Source organism: Anabrus simplex, chromosome 2 (genome assembly GCF_040414725.1).
Source record: "Anabrus simplex isolate iqAnaSimp1 chromosome 2, ASM4041472v1, whole genome shotgun sequence".
Classification (NCBI taxonomy): domain Eukaryota; kingdom Metazoa; phylum Arthropoda; class Insecta; order Orthoptera; family Tettigoniidae; genus Anabrus; species Anabrus simplex.
Genome location: NC_090266.1, coordinates 644982458 through 644995684, shown reverse-complemented (window position 1 = coordinate 644995684; position 13227 = coordinate 644982458). Strand labels below are relative to the sequence as shown.

General features: G+C 42.4%; 1 protein-coding gene across 2 annotated transcripts in view; it reads right to left on the bottom strand.

Moving 5' to 3' along the window:
* The window catches only part of LOC136862988 (uncharacterized), a 230216-nt gene that overhangs the window by 16985 nt on the left and 200004 nt on the right, over positions 1-13227 (bottom strand). The window contains exon 8 of one of the 2 annotated variants that reach the window (XM_067139290.2): positions 1223-1424. In XM_067139290.2, coding sequence (XP_066995391.2) covers positions 1223-1424 — 202 coding nt within the window. Of the gene's footprint in view, positions 1-1222; positions 1425-13227 lie in introns of those variants that run through there. The other variant, XM_067139292.2, reaches the window with a different exon arrangement.

The window sequence follows — 13227 nt, the reverse complement described above, 5'->3', positions numbered from 1 at the left end:
AGGCAATACAACACTCAGTGTACAATGTGTTTAATTCAGAAAAGCCATAGATCTACCAGATTCACTTCCCATCCCCGCCAGTCAGCACCTTTTCGAAATTACTGAACCATAAAGGAAGATTAACTGGTAGGTTAGGTCATATGAATATGCGCAATTGTAAACAATCTTGTTGTTTCCATGTCGTTTTGACATCTACCTGAAGAGTTGTTCGGCATTACGTATGTACAGTATATATCATGTCTACCCCTTAGACCCGTCACCTGATACGTAGTCGGGGATGAGGCGAGATGAAATCGCATGGCAGGATTTTACGGCCGGATGTCCTTCCTGACACCAACCTCAGTTGAGGACCTAAAGAATATGAAGTGAATGATGTAAGTGGAACTAGGTAAATAGATGGAAGGAATCGCCTATGGCCTATGAATAGGAACTGTCCCGACATTTGCCTGTAAGTTAGAAACCACAGAAAACCGTCCTAAGGGTAGCCGATGTTGGGGTTCGAATCCATGCGTCTCTTGAATGCAGAGCTCTAGCTCCATAGCCGCGGCCACTCCGCTTGGTGTTTGGCATTACATATCATTTCAATTACAGTGTAAAGGAGTGTGTATTTTCTTGCAATGATTTTCAGTTATCCTTCTATAAAGCTGAACCCTCTCCAGTCCAAATTTATTTGACACATGAAACAGAAAATTCTTGAAAATCTCCTTCAAATAGTTATGAACAAAGTTTCTGTGCAAAAATCCATAAAATATTAGGAAAAATGCCAAGAGGAATGTAAAAGTGTTACTTAGGAAATTCACAGAAAACATGAAAGTTAATGATTCCAATTGGAATCATAGGCCTGGAGAGGATTAAGGGTACTAAATTGCTTGAATAAGAGTACGAATCATAGCTGACTTCTTTTCAGTCTTGAGGGTATGTATAGTTGCTCGAAAGCAGAATGAGCTCATGCTACTGTATGTTCCTCGCATTTCATAATTTAACAGACTTCATTTTAAATTATTAACAAAATACAATTCACCTGCCATAGGTAGACACTGTCGATATTCACAACAAACACATCAATAAGATCAATTGTTCCTGAGAAAAGTGTGCATGCGAAGAATTAATACAATACTGTACAATCATTCTTTTCTGAGCGACTGTAAATTGAACAAAATAGTTCACAATATTTTAGTAATAATAATTTTCGTCTGAGCGACATAATTAAAAAAATACTTACCCGATTCAGCAGAGTACTTTCGTGCTCAAGGGACATGCGATTTTCAGTATCAGGGAAATCAGTATTTAATATATTGCGAGACCTCTGAGTATTTTCTGCTATTCCATGTACTTCATTTACATTGTCATTATTGTGATAATCATAATTTCCGATGAAAAGCAGATTTGGCTGAGACTGGGCAAACTGATGTAAACGTTGAAGACTGAAACAGAAGATAAAAGTTAATTTCGAAAACGAATTACCTACTAAAGTTAATAAAACACCTAATAATGAACTACAACCATTTGTTCAGCTCATTCAACTGCAAACCTTCTTTCAGTCAATAATGTACTTTCAGTTTGTTTAATGTACTCATTACATGATGATTGTCGGAATGTTTTCTACCAGTAATTTTCAGATCCAAAGTGCATAATCAAGCATAGAGTGCTACTAGTAAATGTGATAAGAGAGCACCACTATTGCAGTGATCTTGATATAATTAACTATTTAAAGAATCCATTCCGTAGCTTCGACAATTCAAACTGAACTTTAGCATTGTAAAGGTGATGAGCAAAGTGTTGTGGGAAATGTAATTGTAGACTTAAAACAATACAAACGAACATCGTGTCCAATTCTATTTAATTTAGCTTCAACTGAACTGAACAAACAGCATGGGAGAAAGGAAAACTAGATTTGGCCAGAATGTTAAATATCGGGAAGCGTTGGATAACTGGTGATACATTTAGCGAAAAAACGTCAAAGTGGAAGTGTGCTCCAAAGAGATCCTTACCAGATAATGATAAACCACAGAGTGAAAAATCAGAAAAAGTTATATCTTTAAAAACGTTGTCGATAACGTGCCTTAATACGAGCAACATCTACACAAATTATTCATTAGTGTCTTACTTCCATGAACTTCATTCTGGGAAGATTATATCGATTATAAAGTTTCTATCCGTTAGTATTGACTCATTACTTTTCGAGTGACTGCATATTGAACAAAACTGTTCACAATTTTATTAATAATTAGCATGTACCTGCGGCTTTGCCCGCGTTTATTAATTCAACTGTTTTATATGTTAAAAAACTATTTTTTTTCTTATAGAGCTTCCGGTTGAACTATATTAGTGTCCTTCCGAATGGAGCTAAGATATATAGTGCGTTTGCCTTTCCAACTCTTGAACAAACCACGTACAGTTGACAATGGGAGGAGCAGCCTTTTCGAAGGTGGAGGGGTTCCTACAACTTTAAGAGATTGTTCTTGTGCCTTGTTGATGTTCACAGCGAAACTGAAACAAACGGGGAACTGCAGACATCGAAACTTAAACTGTACCTATAACCGAAGAAATTATTCGAATCCGAGGAATGAATATTACTTCGCTCGCGGCATGCCCCATCATGAGAATGGCTTCAATAATATTAGTCTTCAATATTTCCTCTGAATGTATGCATGTCCAACCAGTGTTAGCTTTCTCTACGCGGTTCGGGTATGAAGTGAGATGAATCTTCGTAGCGAGTTTTTACGACCGGATATATTTCATGACGTCAACCTAATCAGATGAGTTAATGAGATGAAATGAATGGCATGATGTATGATAGTAAGAATGAAGAGGTTGAAAGCCGGCGCCGGCACATAGCCCACTCCTCTCGAATACCTCAAGACTTTACGTCCCCATCCGACGGACGAATCACCATCAACAGCGTCATATGCCCTCACACCATATAAGACCAAAAACGGCTTCCTACGCCATGGACGTAAAATGTCTCCTTGAATTGTGTTCTCTACCTACCTTATGTACGTTGTCTGGCGATAGTGACTCTATGCATATAATCTTGGTGACAGCACGTTGGATTGTCATATCCCAACAAACGTTTTCCGATGGTTTTTCGTTCATAACTCAATAACGAAAGCGAAAATGAAAATTCTGCTTCGGGGTGCATTCGGACCCCCTTCCATCTACCTATGTTCAAAATTTCAGATCTCTGCGTGCTGTAGATTTTGCTGGGCATCGCGCACAGGCAGACAAACACTTCCTTTTATTATTATAGATAATTTTCGTCTGAACGATATAATGAAAAGTAATTACTTATCCGATTGAGAAGATTCAGATTCACATTCGAAGAGAGATATCGTCGCTGCCGGGACAAAACCTCCTATCTGAAATGTTTTAGCTTAGAACTTTGGCCGCTAAGGTTCTGTCCTTTAAGGTGCAATGTTGTGTGAATATTGCCAAGGCATTCTCGCTCTTCAGAATGTGTGTGCTGCGGGTCAGTATATCTCCAAAAATGTGATCACACAGGAGGTTTGGTCCCGCCAACGACGATATGCTGGTATTGTTGACTATGATATAAATAATAAAGTACGTGTACTCCATGAAATTTAACTTCATAGCTAAAATGTCAGATTCGTGAGTTTTCTTCAATGAAATACGATACATATTTTACACAAATAATGCAAAGTGTTGCTCAGAAACTCAAGAAACATGTTGCGCAGACTTATGGGAAGGAAAAGTGTTCTGGCGCACCAGTGTATCCAAAAACACCCAACGACACAATGACTTCCATCGCGAATTGGTGCATTGGAGGCCGAAGGTGTCTTTTGATTTCGCTGACCTCAGTTTCCTTTTTGAAAGTTCCTTAGCATGTCACTTGTTTTCTCCAGTTATACAGGGTGTTAGGTGTATACGTGCAGATATTTATTGTAGCAATAGAGAACGATGTGACGAACCACTATATATCAAACTTTTAGTAATCCTCGGAAGTTATTTTCGAGAGCAAAGGGGTACGATGTTTTTAGAATAGGTAGTATGCCTTGTTCTTTGAATTAATAGCTTTCCTTTGATAACAGGCAAGTCACGCGCCATCCCTGCCAAACTGGTTTCTGTTCTGTTTATGTTTAAGAGCAAATGTACTACTGTGACAGCTTAGCGCTCCCTATTCAATGCCACGAGATGTTTTTTTTTTTTTTTTTTTGCTAGGGGCTTTACGTCGCACCGACACAGATAGGTCTTATGGCGACGAGCCACGAGATGTTACGTAATATACTTGCCAAACTGGTTTTATGTTTACGAGCAACTGACCTACGGTAACAGCTGAAGGCTACCAGTCTACAACATGTTACGTTACATTATCGCCAGACTGGTTTGTTGTTGTTAGCATTTAGTTTCCGTCTTAGGGGTTTCAGACAACACTAGTTATCGGTTTCGGACCCTGGAGATGTATTGAATTCTCAGCGTTAATACTGGTTCATTTGCTGTTACGTCCTTTAGGGGATAGGGATATCTGTGGTCGTCAGCCCTGTGGTCTAGTGAGTATGGAAATGACCTGAAAACCTGTGTCGGTGCGCGACCTGTACGAGCGTGTGATATCATTATTGGTTGGGATACGCACGCCGGGACGTGAAATGCGGTACGATCCCCGTTGTGCATTGCGTAAAGGTAGAAGAAGGAAGACAGTTCCTTGCGCCAACGAACAAATGCATGGCATAGGATATCCATATGAGTAGAATCAGAATTGAATTATCGAAGCACATCGAACGTTTTGTTTCAAACGAAAAATGGACATATTATACAACTAAGTAAATTAAACGTACCTACATTTCGTGCTTCCTGCCTGGTTGAGTGGCTAAAACGGTTGAGCTGCCAGCCTTTTGACTCCAACTTCGCATGTTCGAACCTGGCCCCGTGCAGTGGTATTTGAAGGTGCTCAAATACGTCAGCCTCATGTCGGTATATTTACTGGTACACCGAACTCGATAGCTGCAGTCGCTTAAGTGCTACCAGTATCCAGTATTCGGGAGATAGTGGGTTCGTACCCGACTGTCGGTAGCCCTGAAGATGGTTTTCCGTGGTTTCCCATTTTCACACGAGGCAAATGCTGGGGCTGTACCTTAATTAATGCCATGGTTGCTTCCTTCCCACTCCTAACCCTTACCTGCCCCGTCATCGCTATAATACCTATCTGTGTCGGTGCGACGTAAAGCAACTTGTCATTCGAGCCAAGACACCACTGTGGTTCAGAATATCCTCTGGTGCTTAAACATACGTTCACGGAGGTCATCCGAAGTGGTTACCTCAGTTCGGTATACTTTGTTTCTCATGTTCCCCCAGGCATAACAATCCACTGGAATAAGGGCTGGCCAATTGATAGTTCCACATCGTCCTGTCTACCGTTGAGGAAATGTCTGCACCATCGTGTAAAATCCACGTGGTTCGGCGTAGTCGAAGCGACACGTCCTCTGAAAGCTCCAGTAACGTACTGTATCTACTGTACAGGAGCAAGATAACATTAATAAAAAGATGTAACCGACCTCCAACTACACCCATCCTGATATTAATTAGAACCGGTGCTGGAAACTGCCTTGTCCTATTGAATGGGGATATTCCACAGCTCATGAGTGGGATATAGTGGGTTCCAACCCCTCTGTCGGCAGCCCTAAAAGTGGTTTACCGTGGTTTTCCATGTTCACACCAGGCAAATGCTGGGGCTGTAACGTCATGAATGCCACGATCGCTTCCTTCCCGATCCTAGTCCTTAGTTATATCTGTCGCCATAAAACCTATCTGTGTCGGTGCGACGCACCGATACAGATAGGTCTTATAGGACGATGGGATAGCAAAGGCCTAGGAGTTGGAAGGAGGCGGCCGTGGCCTTAATTAAGGTACAGCCCTAGCATTTGCCTGGTGTGAAAATGGGAAACCACGGAAAACCATCTTCTGGGCTGCCGACAGTGGGATTCGAACCCATTATCTCCGGGATGCAAGCTCTCAGCCATGCGTCTCTAACTGCACGGCCAACTCGCCCGGTAATAATAATAATAATAATAATAATAATAATAATAATAATATTTTTTGCTGCCGGGCAGAGTGGCTCAGATGGTTGAGGCGCTGGCCTTCTGACCCCAACTTGGCAGGCTCGATCTTGGCTCAGTCCGATGGTATTCGAAGATGCTCAAATAAGTCAGCCTCGTGTCGGTAGATTTACTGGCGCGTAAAAAGAACTCCTGCGGGACTAAATTACAGCACCTCAGCGCCTCCAGAAACAGTAAGAGTAGTTAGTGGGACGTAAAGCAAATAACATTACCAGTATTATTATTAACAAGTCATTAGGAGCTGAAAGGCAGGGAAGAAAATAGTAAAATATGCGTGGTGTAGGAGGAAACAAGATGAAATGTACTTCACCCGTGTCTACATCGCTCGCAGTAGTTTACTACAGGATAGTATGCGTAAGACCAGAACCAGGTCTCTTTGCGATGAGTCAGGTGTATCTTCGTATTGTGGTTAGCACTAGAGGACAAAGTGTGACAAACAGGTTTTGTGTATAAACATCAAACATGTACATCAACAGACACATACACGCAATGTACCCAAACCAGTACAGTGTAGAATGAAGAACTGCCATGCTGTGTTCAAGGTCAATATCTAGCGTTTTAACAAGCACGTCGTCCGTGTGTTGTGTTCAGCTTGCGCCACGTACAAGGCAATCGCGAACTGAAACTCTAGATTTATAATTTTTGTTACCGGTACTTCAATTTTTCTGCTCGGATTTATGAGAATATCGAACTATCGAGACTCAAAATACTACTTCGATTGAGAACTGAACTCCCAACTCAATACGCTGCAGAAATGGTGTAACATCTGACATACCAATGTGAAACACGTAGCAATTGTTCAAGTGACCTCCCTGGACTACTCTGCAGGCTTCACTTCTCCGTACCCGGCGAGTTGGCCATGCGGTTAGGAGCGCACAGCTGTGAGCTCGCATCCGGGAGATTGGGGCTTCGAACCCCAATGTCGGCAGCCCTGAAGATGGTTTTCCGTGGTTTCCCAAGTTCACACCAGGCATTGCGGGGGTTGAACCTTAATTAAGGCCACGACCACTTTCTTACCATTCCTAGGCCTTTCTTGTCCGATTGTCGCCATAAGACCTCTCTGTGTTGGTGCGACGTAAAGCAACTAACAAAAGAAAATCACTTCTCCGAATCCAGTCTTCCGTAATATCCATTGGAGATCTGGCGGGCCAATTGATGGGTCCATGTCGTCCTATTCGCCATAGACCAAAGGACTGATCCAAATGATCACGCAGTAAGCGGCTTATATCAGGTGGTGGACCATCGTGTAAAAACCACATGTTTCGGCGTAGTCGAAACGGAGCGTCCTCTGAAAGCTCTAATAACGTACCTATGAGGAACTCCAGGTAAGATTTCCCTCTGAACTGTGCAGGTAAGATGATGATAATAATGTCATTGGCTTTACGTCGCACTAACTACTTTTCACGGTTTTCGGAGACGCGGATTTGCAGGAATTTAGTACCATAGGAGTTCTTCACGTACCAGTAAATCTACTGACACAAGGCTGACGTATTTGAGCACCTTGTCAAGACTGGACTCAGAAGACCAGTGCCTAAACCGTCTGAGCCACTCAGCCCGGCAAGATGATTGGTGCAGCACTGCGTAAAGTGCTGGCCTTCTGAACCCAACTTGGGAGGCTTGGTCTTGGCTCAGTCCGGTGGTATTTGAAGGTGCTCAAATACGTCAGTCTCGTGTCTGTAGATTTATTTGCATTAAAAAATACTGCGATAAAAAAATTCTGGCATTTCAGCGTCTCCGAAAACCGTGAAAATTAGTTAGTGGAACGTAAAGATATTATTATTATTATTATTATTATTATTATTATTATTATTATTAGTAGTAGTAGTAGTAGTAATATTTTTACGGAAGTTCTAATTAAACGGGTCCATTACAGTCATCATTTTACCTATCGGTACTTACTGTTCAGTAATAAGCCTTCCGTCCGCCTCTGTGGTGCAGTGGTTAGTGTGATTAGCTGCCATCCCCGAAGCTCGGGTTCGATTTCCAGCTCTGACAAGAAATTTGAAAAGTGGTACGAGGGCTGGAACGGGGTCCACTTAGCCTCGGGAGGTCAAATAAGTAGAGGTGGTCCGATTCCCACCTCAGCCATCCTGAAAGTTGTTTCCCGTAGTTCCCCCCTTCTCCAGGCAAATGCCGGGATGGTACCTAACTTAAGGCCACGGCCGCTTCCTTCCCTCTTCCTTGTCTATCCTTTCCAATCTCCCCATACCCCCGCAAGGCCCCTGTTCAGCATAGCAGGTGAGGCCGCCTGGGTGAGGTACTGGTCATTCTCCCCAGTTGTATCCCCGATCCAATGTCTCACGCTCCAGGACACTGCCCTTGAGGCGGTAGAGGTGGGATCCCTTGCTGAGTCCCATGAAAAACCAACCCTGGAGGGTAAACAGATTAGGAAAAAGAAGAATAAGCCTTCTATTAGAAATGCCCGGCGGCAATTCCACAGTAGGTCTTTTTCCTTCGAGCAATGTTCACGATGGATGCAACTACGGTTTTTGAAATTTGTCTCATTAATAACAATTTCACTGAATACTTATAGCCTTTTCTTTCAGTGTCCACCGTCCTTTCAATGACCTAAAAAGTTTATGAATAAGCATAGACAACCCGCATTGTCTATTGTCAGAAATTCATCGTAGACTGTCGCAATAACAGCACAGAAATGTTGCGCCCATATTTCATTTACTTATTAACCATTTCCTTTCATTTTGTCAGCTTGGATCACTGAATAATGCCATTGACGTCTTAAAAATCGCACACAAATACACAACACTTGATTCGCACGTATGTGCTTGTACGGATCTTCGACGTCACTGTAAGGATTCTGTGTACTTTTCACACAGAGTACCCTACACCGGTTTTCGAGTACAGCAAGTGACCTGGCACGTGAGTCATCCTCTTCTACTTGCCAAGCCTTTAGGGGAAGTGCACAACAACATGTGTTGGCCTGCGATAAGAAACAGGTTCAACAAGCCCTATACTCGGCTACTGTACTTCCGCTACGCGTGGACAGAATGCCATCACCGGCGTATCCTGCTACGGCCGTTCAAAACACATTAGGTCCTGAAATATTTGGCTCAATTATGGGCAAACTAATAGGACAAGGTAAAAAGTACATAGCATATATTATGAGATGTATTTTTCTTAGCCGACTAGCTTAATATCTGCACGTATACACCTAACGCCCTGTATGTATAGTCCCAGTGGCAAGTAATAAATGAAGGCCTGGTCCGGCTCCATGGCTCAATGGTTAGCGCGCTGGCCTTTGGTCACAGGGGTGCCGGGTTCGATTCCCGGCAGGGTCGGGAATTTTAACCATGATTGGTTAATTTCGCTGACACGGGGCTGGGTTTGTGTGCCGTCTTCATCATCATTTCATCCTCATCATGACGCGCAGGTCGCCTACGGGAGTCATATCAAAAGACCTGCACCCGGCGAGCCGAACTTGTCCTCGGACACTTCCGGCACTAAAAGCCATACGCCATTTCATTTTTTTCTTCAATGAAGGTCTGTACTCGGAAAGTATTCCGAAGTTATAGATATTTCTGTGGCTTCGTTCTAAACGGGCCAATGTCATTTTTTATCGAAATTGAGATATTGACTGATACAAACGCGTTTTATCCTGGCTTGCAACATGTTAAAAGGGCCAATGTCCCTGTTAAGTATTAAACGAACAGTTAACGTTTAATTAAATAAGCCCTTGCCAATAATGTTAGATTACCAATAAATATTAGAGACCTGGCAATTTTTAAAGAATGCAATAGAAAAGATTAGCGTTTAATAAGGTGACTTCCACAAAGAAAGTATAAAGTTGTTTAAAGTTAGTTGTTGAAAAAAATAATTGGAAAACTATAAGCAAAACTTCAAATGCTCATAGCTCAAAAACAGGTTTTTTGACATTGGCCCTTTTATAACCAAGCCACAGATTTTGGTATGTCGTTTGCGGGTACTCTCTAATCTGAGTTTTCGACCTCGAACTTGGTGGGAGCCCGAAAATCTCGGAAGTTTCGGAAATGTTTCAGTTTTTCACTTATAACTTCTAAAAGATGCGTTTTGAGCGGAATACACCTTTTAACAAAGTTAAAGAGCATTAAATTTCCTTCACATTTCACTGGTCAAACCCATTTCTTGACCTAATAGTTACCGAGATACAGTGGTTTAAAGATATAATAAATTTCTCAAATGATAAAAAATTGCAGACTTTCATTGTTCAACATTTCTATGTAAATTATGTTAGGCGACCATAAATTTCGCCGGACCCGTGGTGTAGGAGTAGCGTGCCTGCCTCTTACCCGGAGGCCCCGGGTTCGATTCCCGGCCAGGTCAGTGATTTTTACCTGAATCTGAGGGCTGGTTCGAGGTCCACTCAGCCTATATGATTAGAATTGAGTAGCTATCTGACAGTGAGATAGCGGCCCCGGTCTAGAAAGCCAAGAATAACAGCCGGGAGGATTCGTCATGCTGACCACATAACACCTGGTAACCTGCAGGCCTTCGGACGGTCGGTTGCTAGGCCAAGGTCGTTCAGGGCTGTAGTGCCATGGCGTTGGTTGGTTAGTTGTTTGCCCATCAATTTTCGACCTCGAGGAATCTTTACTAACTTCGGCGGGGGGCGAAAAATATCGAAATATTTGGATTTTTTCAGTTTTTCACTTACAACTTAAACATGCATTTTGAGCGGAATATACTTATTTAAAAAGTTGAAGAGCATTAAATTTCTTTCACACTTCCTCCACATTTCACTGGTCAAAAGTATTTCTTGACTCAATACTGTGCTGTCAGTGTGTCCAAAACATTTAAATTCTACACTTACAGCTGACTTTACGTGGGCGAGGTGGGGTGGGGGTGGAAGGTCCGCTGACGAGGTGCCTCATGTCATAATTTGCATTTTACATTTTATTCATCATTTAGCTAAAGTGGGAGATTTGAGAGAAATTCCTAAGGCACTGTTCCACGGGCTATATTGCGTATAACAGAAGTGATAGCTTCTCTTGCTCCACAGCACATAAACTTAGCAACAGAGGAAAATGTCAGATCAGTAAGTAACAATTCTACAAAACTGTCAAGTTTCCCAGAATTATTGGTGCCAGTGACTGTTCCCACATCAGAATACAGTCTCCTGGAGGAGATTCTGCAGAGCAATACAGGCATAGGAAGGAGTTTTCTCGTTAAACGCGCAGATTGTGGCTGATGAAAATGAAAATGAAAACCTAACCTGTTTTCCAGTTATTTTTATAGGCTAATAGTACGATGGGGTCGCCACACCCAAAGTGATGTAGTAATGACTGATAGATGCTATGAAATGAGAATGGAGAGTGTTGCTGGAATGAAACATGACAGGGAAAACCGGAGTACGCACAGCCTCCGCTTTGTCCAGCACAAATCTCACTTCTAATGACCTGGATTTGAACCACGGTATCCAGCGCTGAGAGGCCGGCGCTTTGCCGTCTGAGCCACGGAAACTTATTGTGGCTGATACAAATCTAAAAATCAGGAATATTGCAGCAAGGTGGCCAGGATCCCACATAATGCCACTACAGAGAACTCAGCTTGAATCGGGTGTGCATAGAAATTCACTAGTGATTGTAGATTCTGGGTATGGCATCAAACCATATCCTATTGCTACTCCTGAAGAATCGTTGTCTATCGAATCAGAAATAAGAACACGAAACGTTATTTAAAGGCTCTTAGGAGTCCGGAAACTTCTTTTCCCTGTTTCGTCTCTAAACATAAGACTAAAACTGAAAACGGCTCAGGTGGTTACTGAGGTTTTGCATATCACTGCAAGAGAGATGAATGAAACTGAGTCAGACTTGGATCATGCGGATGAAGACATAATGCAGATATAATTGAAAGGGCGCCAGGGTCTGAAGTAAACAGAGGTGGAGAATTTGTTAGGCAAATCCTCATTCAATACTACAGTACTTTTCAGATTGAGTGTAAGGCATACATTTTATTCAACTACAGAGTTTTCAGTGAACAAAAGACGAACGTTATTTTGATTACAAAATAACATTTTCAATTTCGATGTCAGCTTCAAGATCTTCAGATTGGTAGTTTCCTATAACACAGAATTCCACTATTGGGTTATAGATGAAAATCCACAGCCTGTTTCCAGTCATCTGAGCGGGTCAGGAATGGAATGAATGAAGCCCCCATCTAGCGGCGATGATAGAATTGTGCCGGCTGCCGAAGCCTGTCGGACTCCTCCGGGGCGATGATTAATGACTGACAGATGCAATGAAATGATATTGGAGATACTGTTGTAAATTAAAATGAACACTGGTATGGAAATAACACAAGGCAGAAAATATTTCTGTGCCAATTGCACAGTCAGTTTCTTTGGAAGTAAAATTAGGATAACTTTTATTGTTCCTATCCATATATATTTCTTTTGCTATCAGAAGTAAACAAAACATAATTGGTATTCATCTCTTCTCAGCAGTCACTGCGTCCGGCTCCATGGCTAAATGGTTAGCGTGCTGGCCTTTTGTCACAGAGATCCCGGGTTCGATTTCCGGCAGGGTCGGGAATTCTAACCATAACTGGTTAAATTTCGCTGACACAGAGGCTGGGTGTATGTGTCGTCTTCATCATCATTTCATTCTCATCACGGCGCGCAGGTGGCCCACGGGAGTCAAATCAAAAGACCTTCATCTGGTGAGCCAAACTTGTCTCCTCGGACACTCCAGGCACTAAAAGCCATACGCCATTTCATTTCATTTTAGCAGTCACTGCTACCAAGAACGCATCGTTCCTTCTTCACCTCGGTTTAACTTAGACAGGACATAGTGAAACTCAACATAGGTTTAAACTCTTGTTACAGTTTAACTCAGTCTTTAGTTTAAACCTTTACCGAGCTCGATAGCTGCAATCGATGAAGTGCGGCCAGTATCCAGTATTCGGGAGATTGTGGGTTCGAACCCCACTGTCGGCAGCCCTGAAGATGGTTTTCCGTGATTTCCCATTTTCACACCAGGCAAATGCTGGGGCTGTACCTTAATTAAGGCCACGGCCGCTTCCTTCCCACGCTTAGCCCTTCCCTGTCCCATCGTCGCCATAAGACTTATCTGTGTCGGTGCGACGTAAAGCAACTAGGAAAAAAAAAGCGAGCTTAAACCTTTATTATAATACCGGCCCTTAGCGCATCTGTAGATTTCGACTA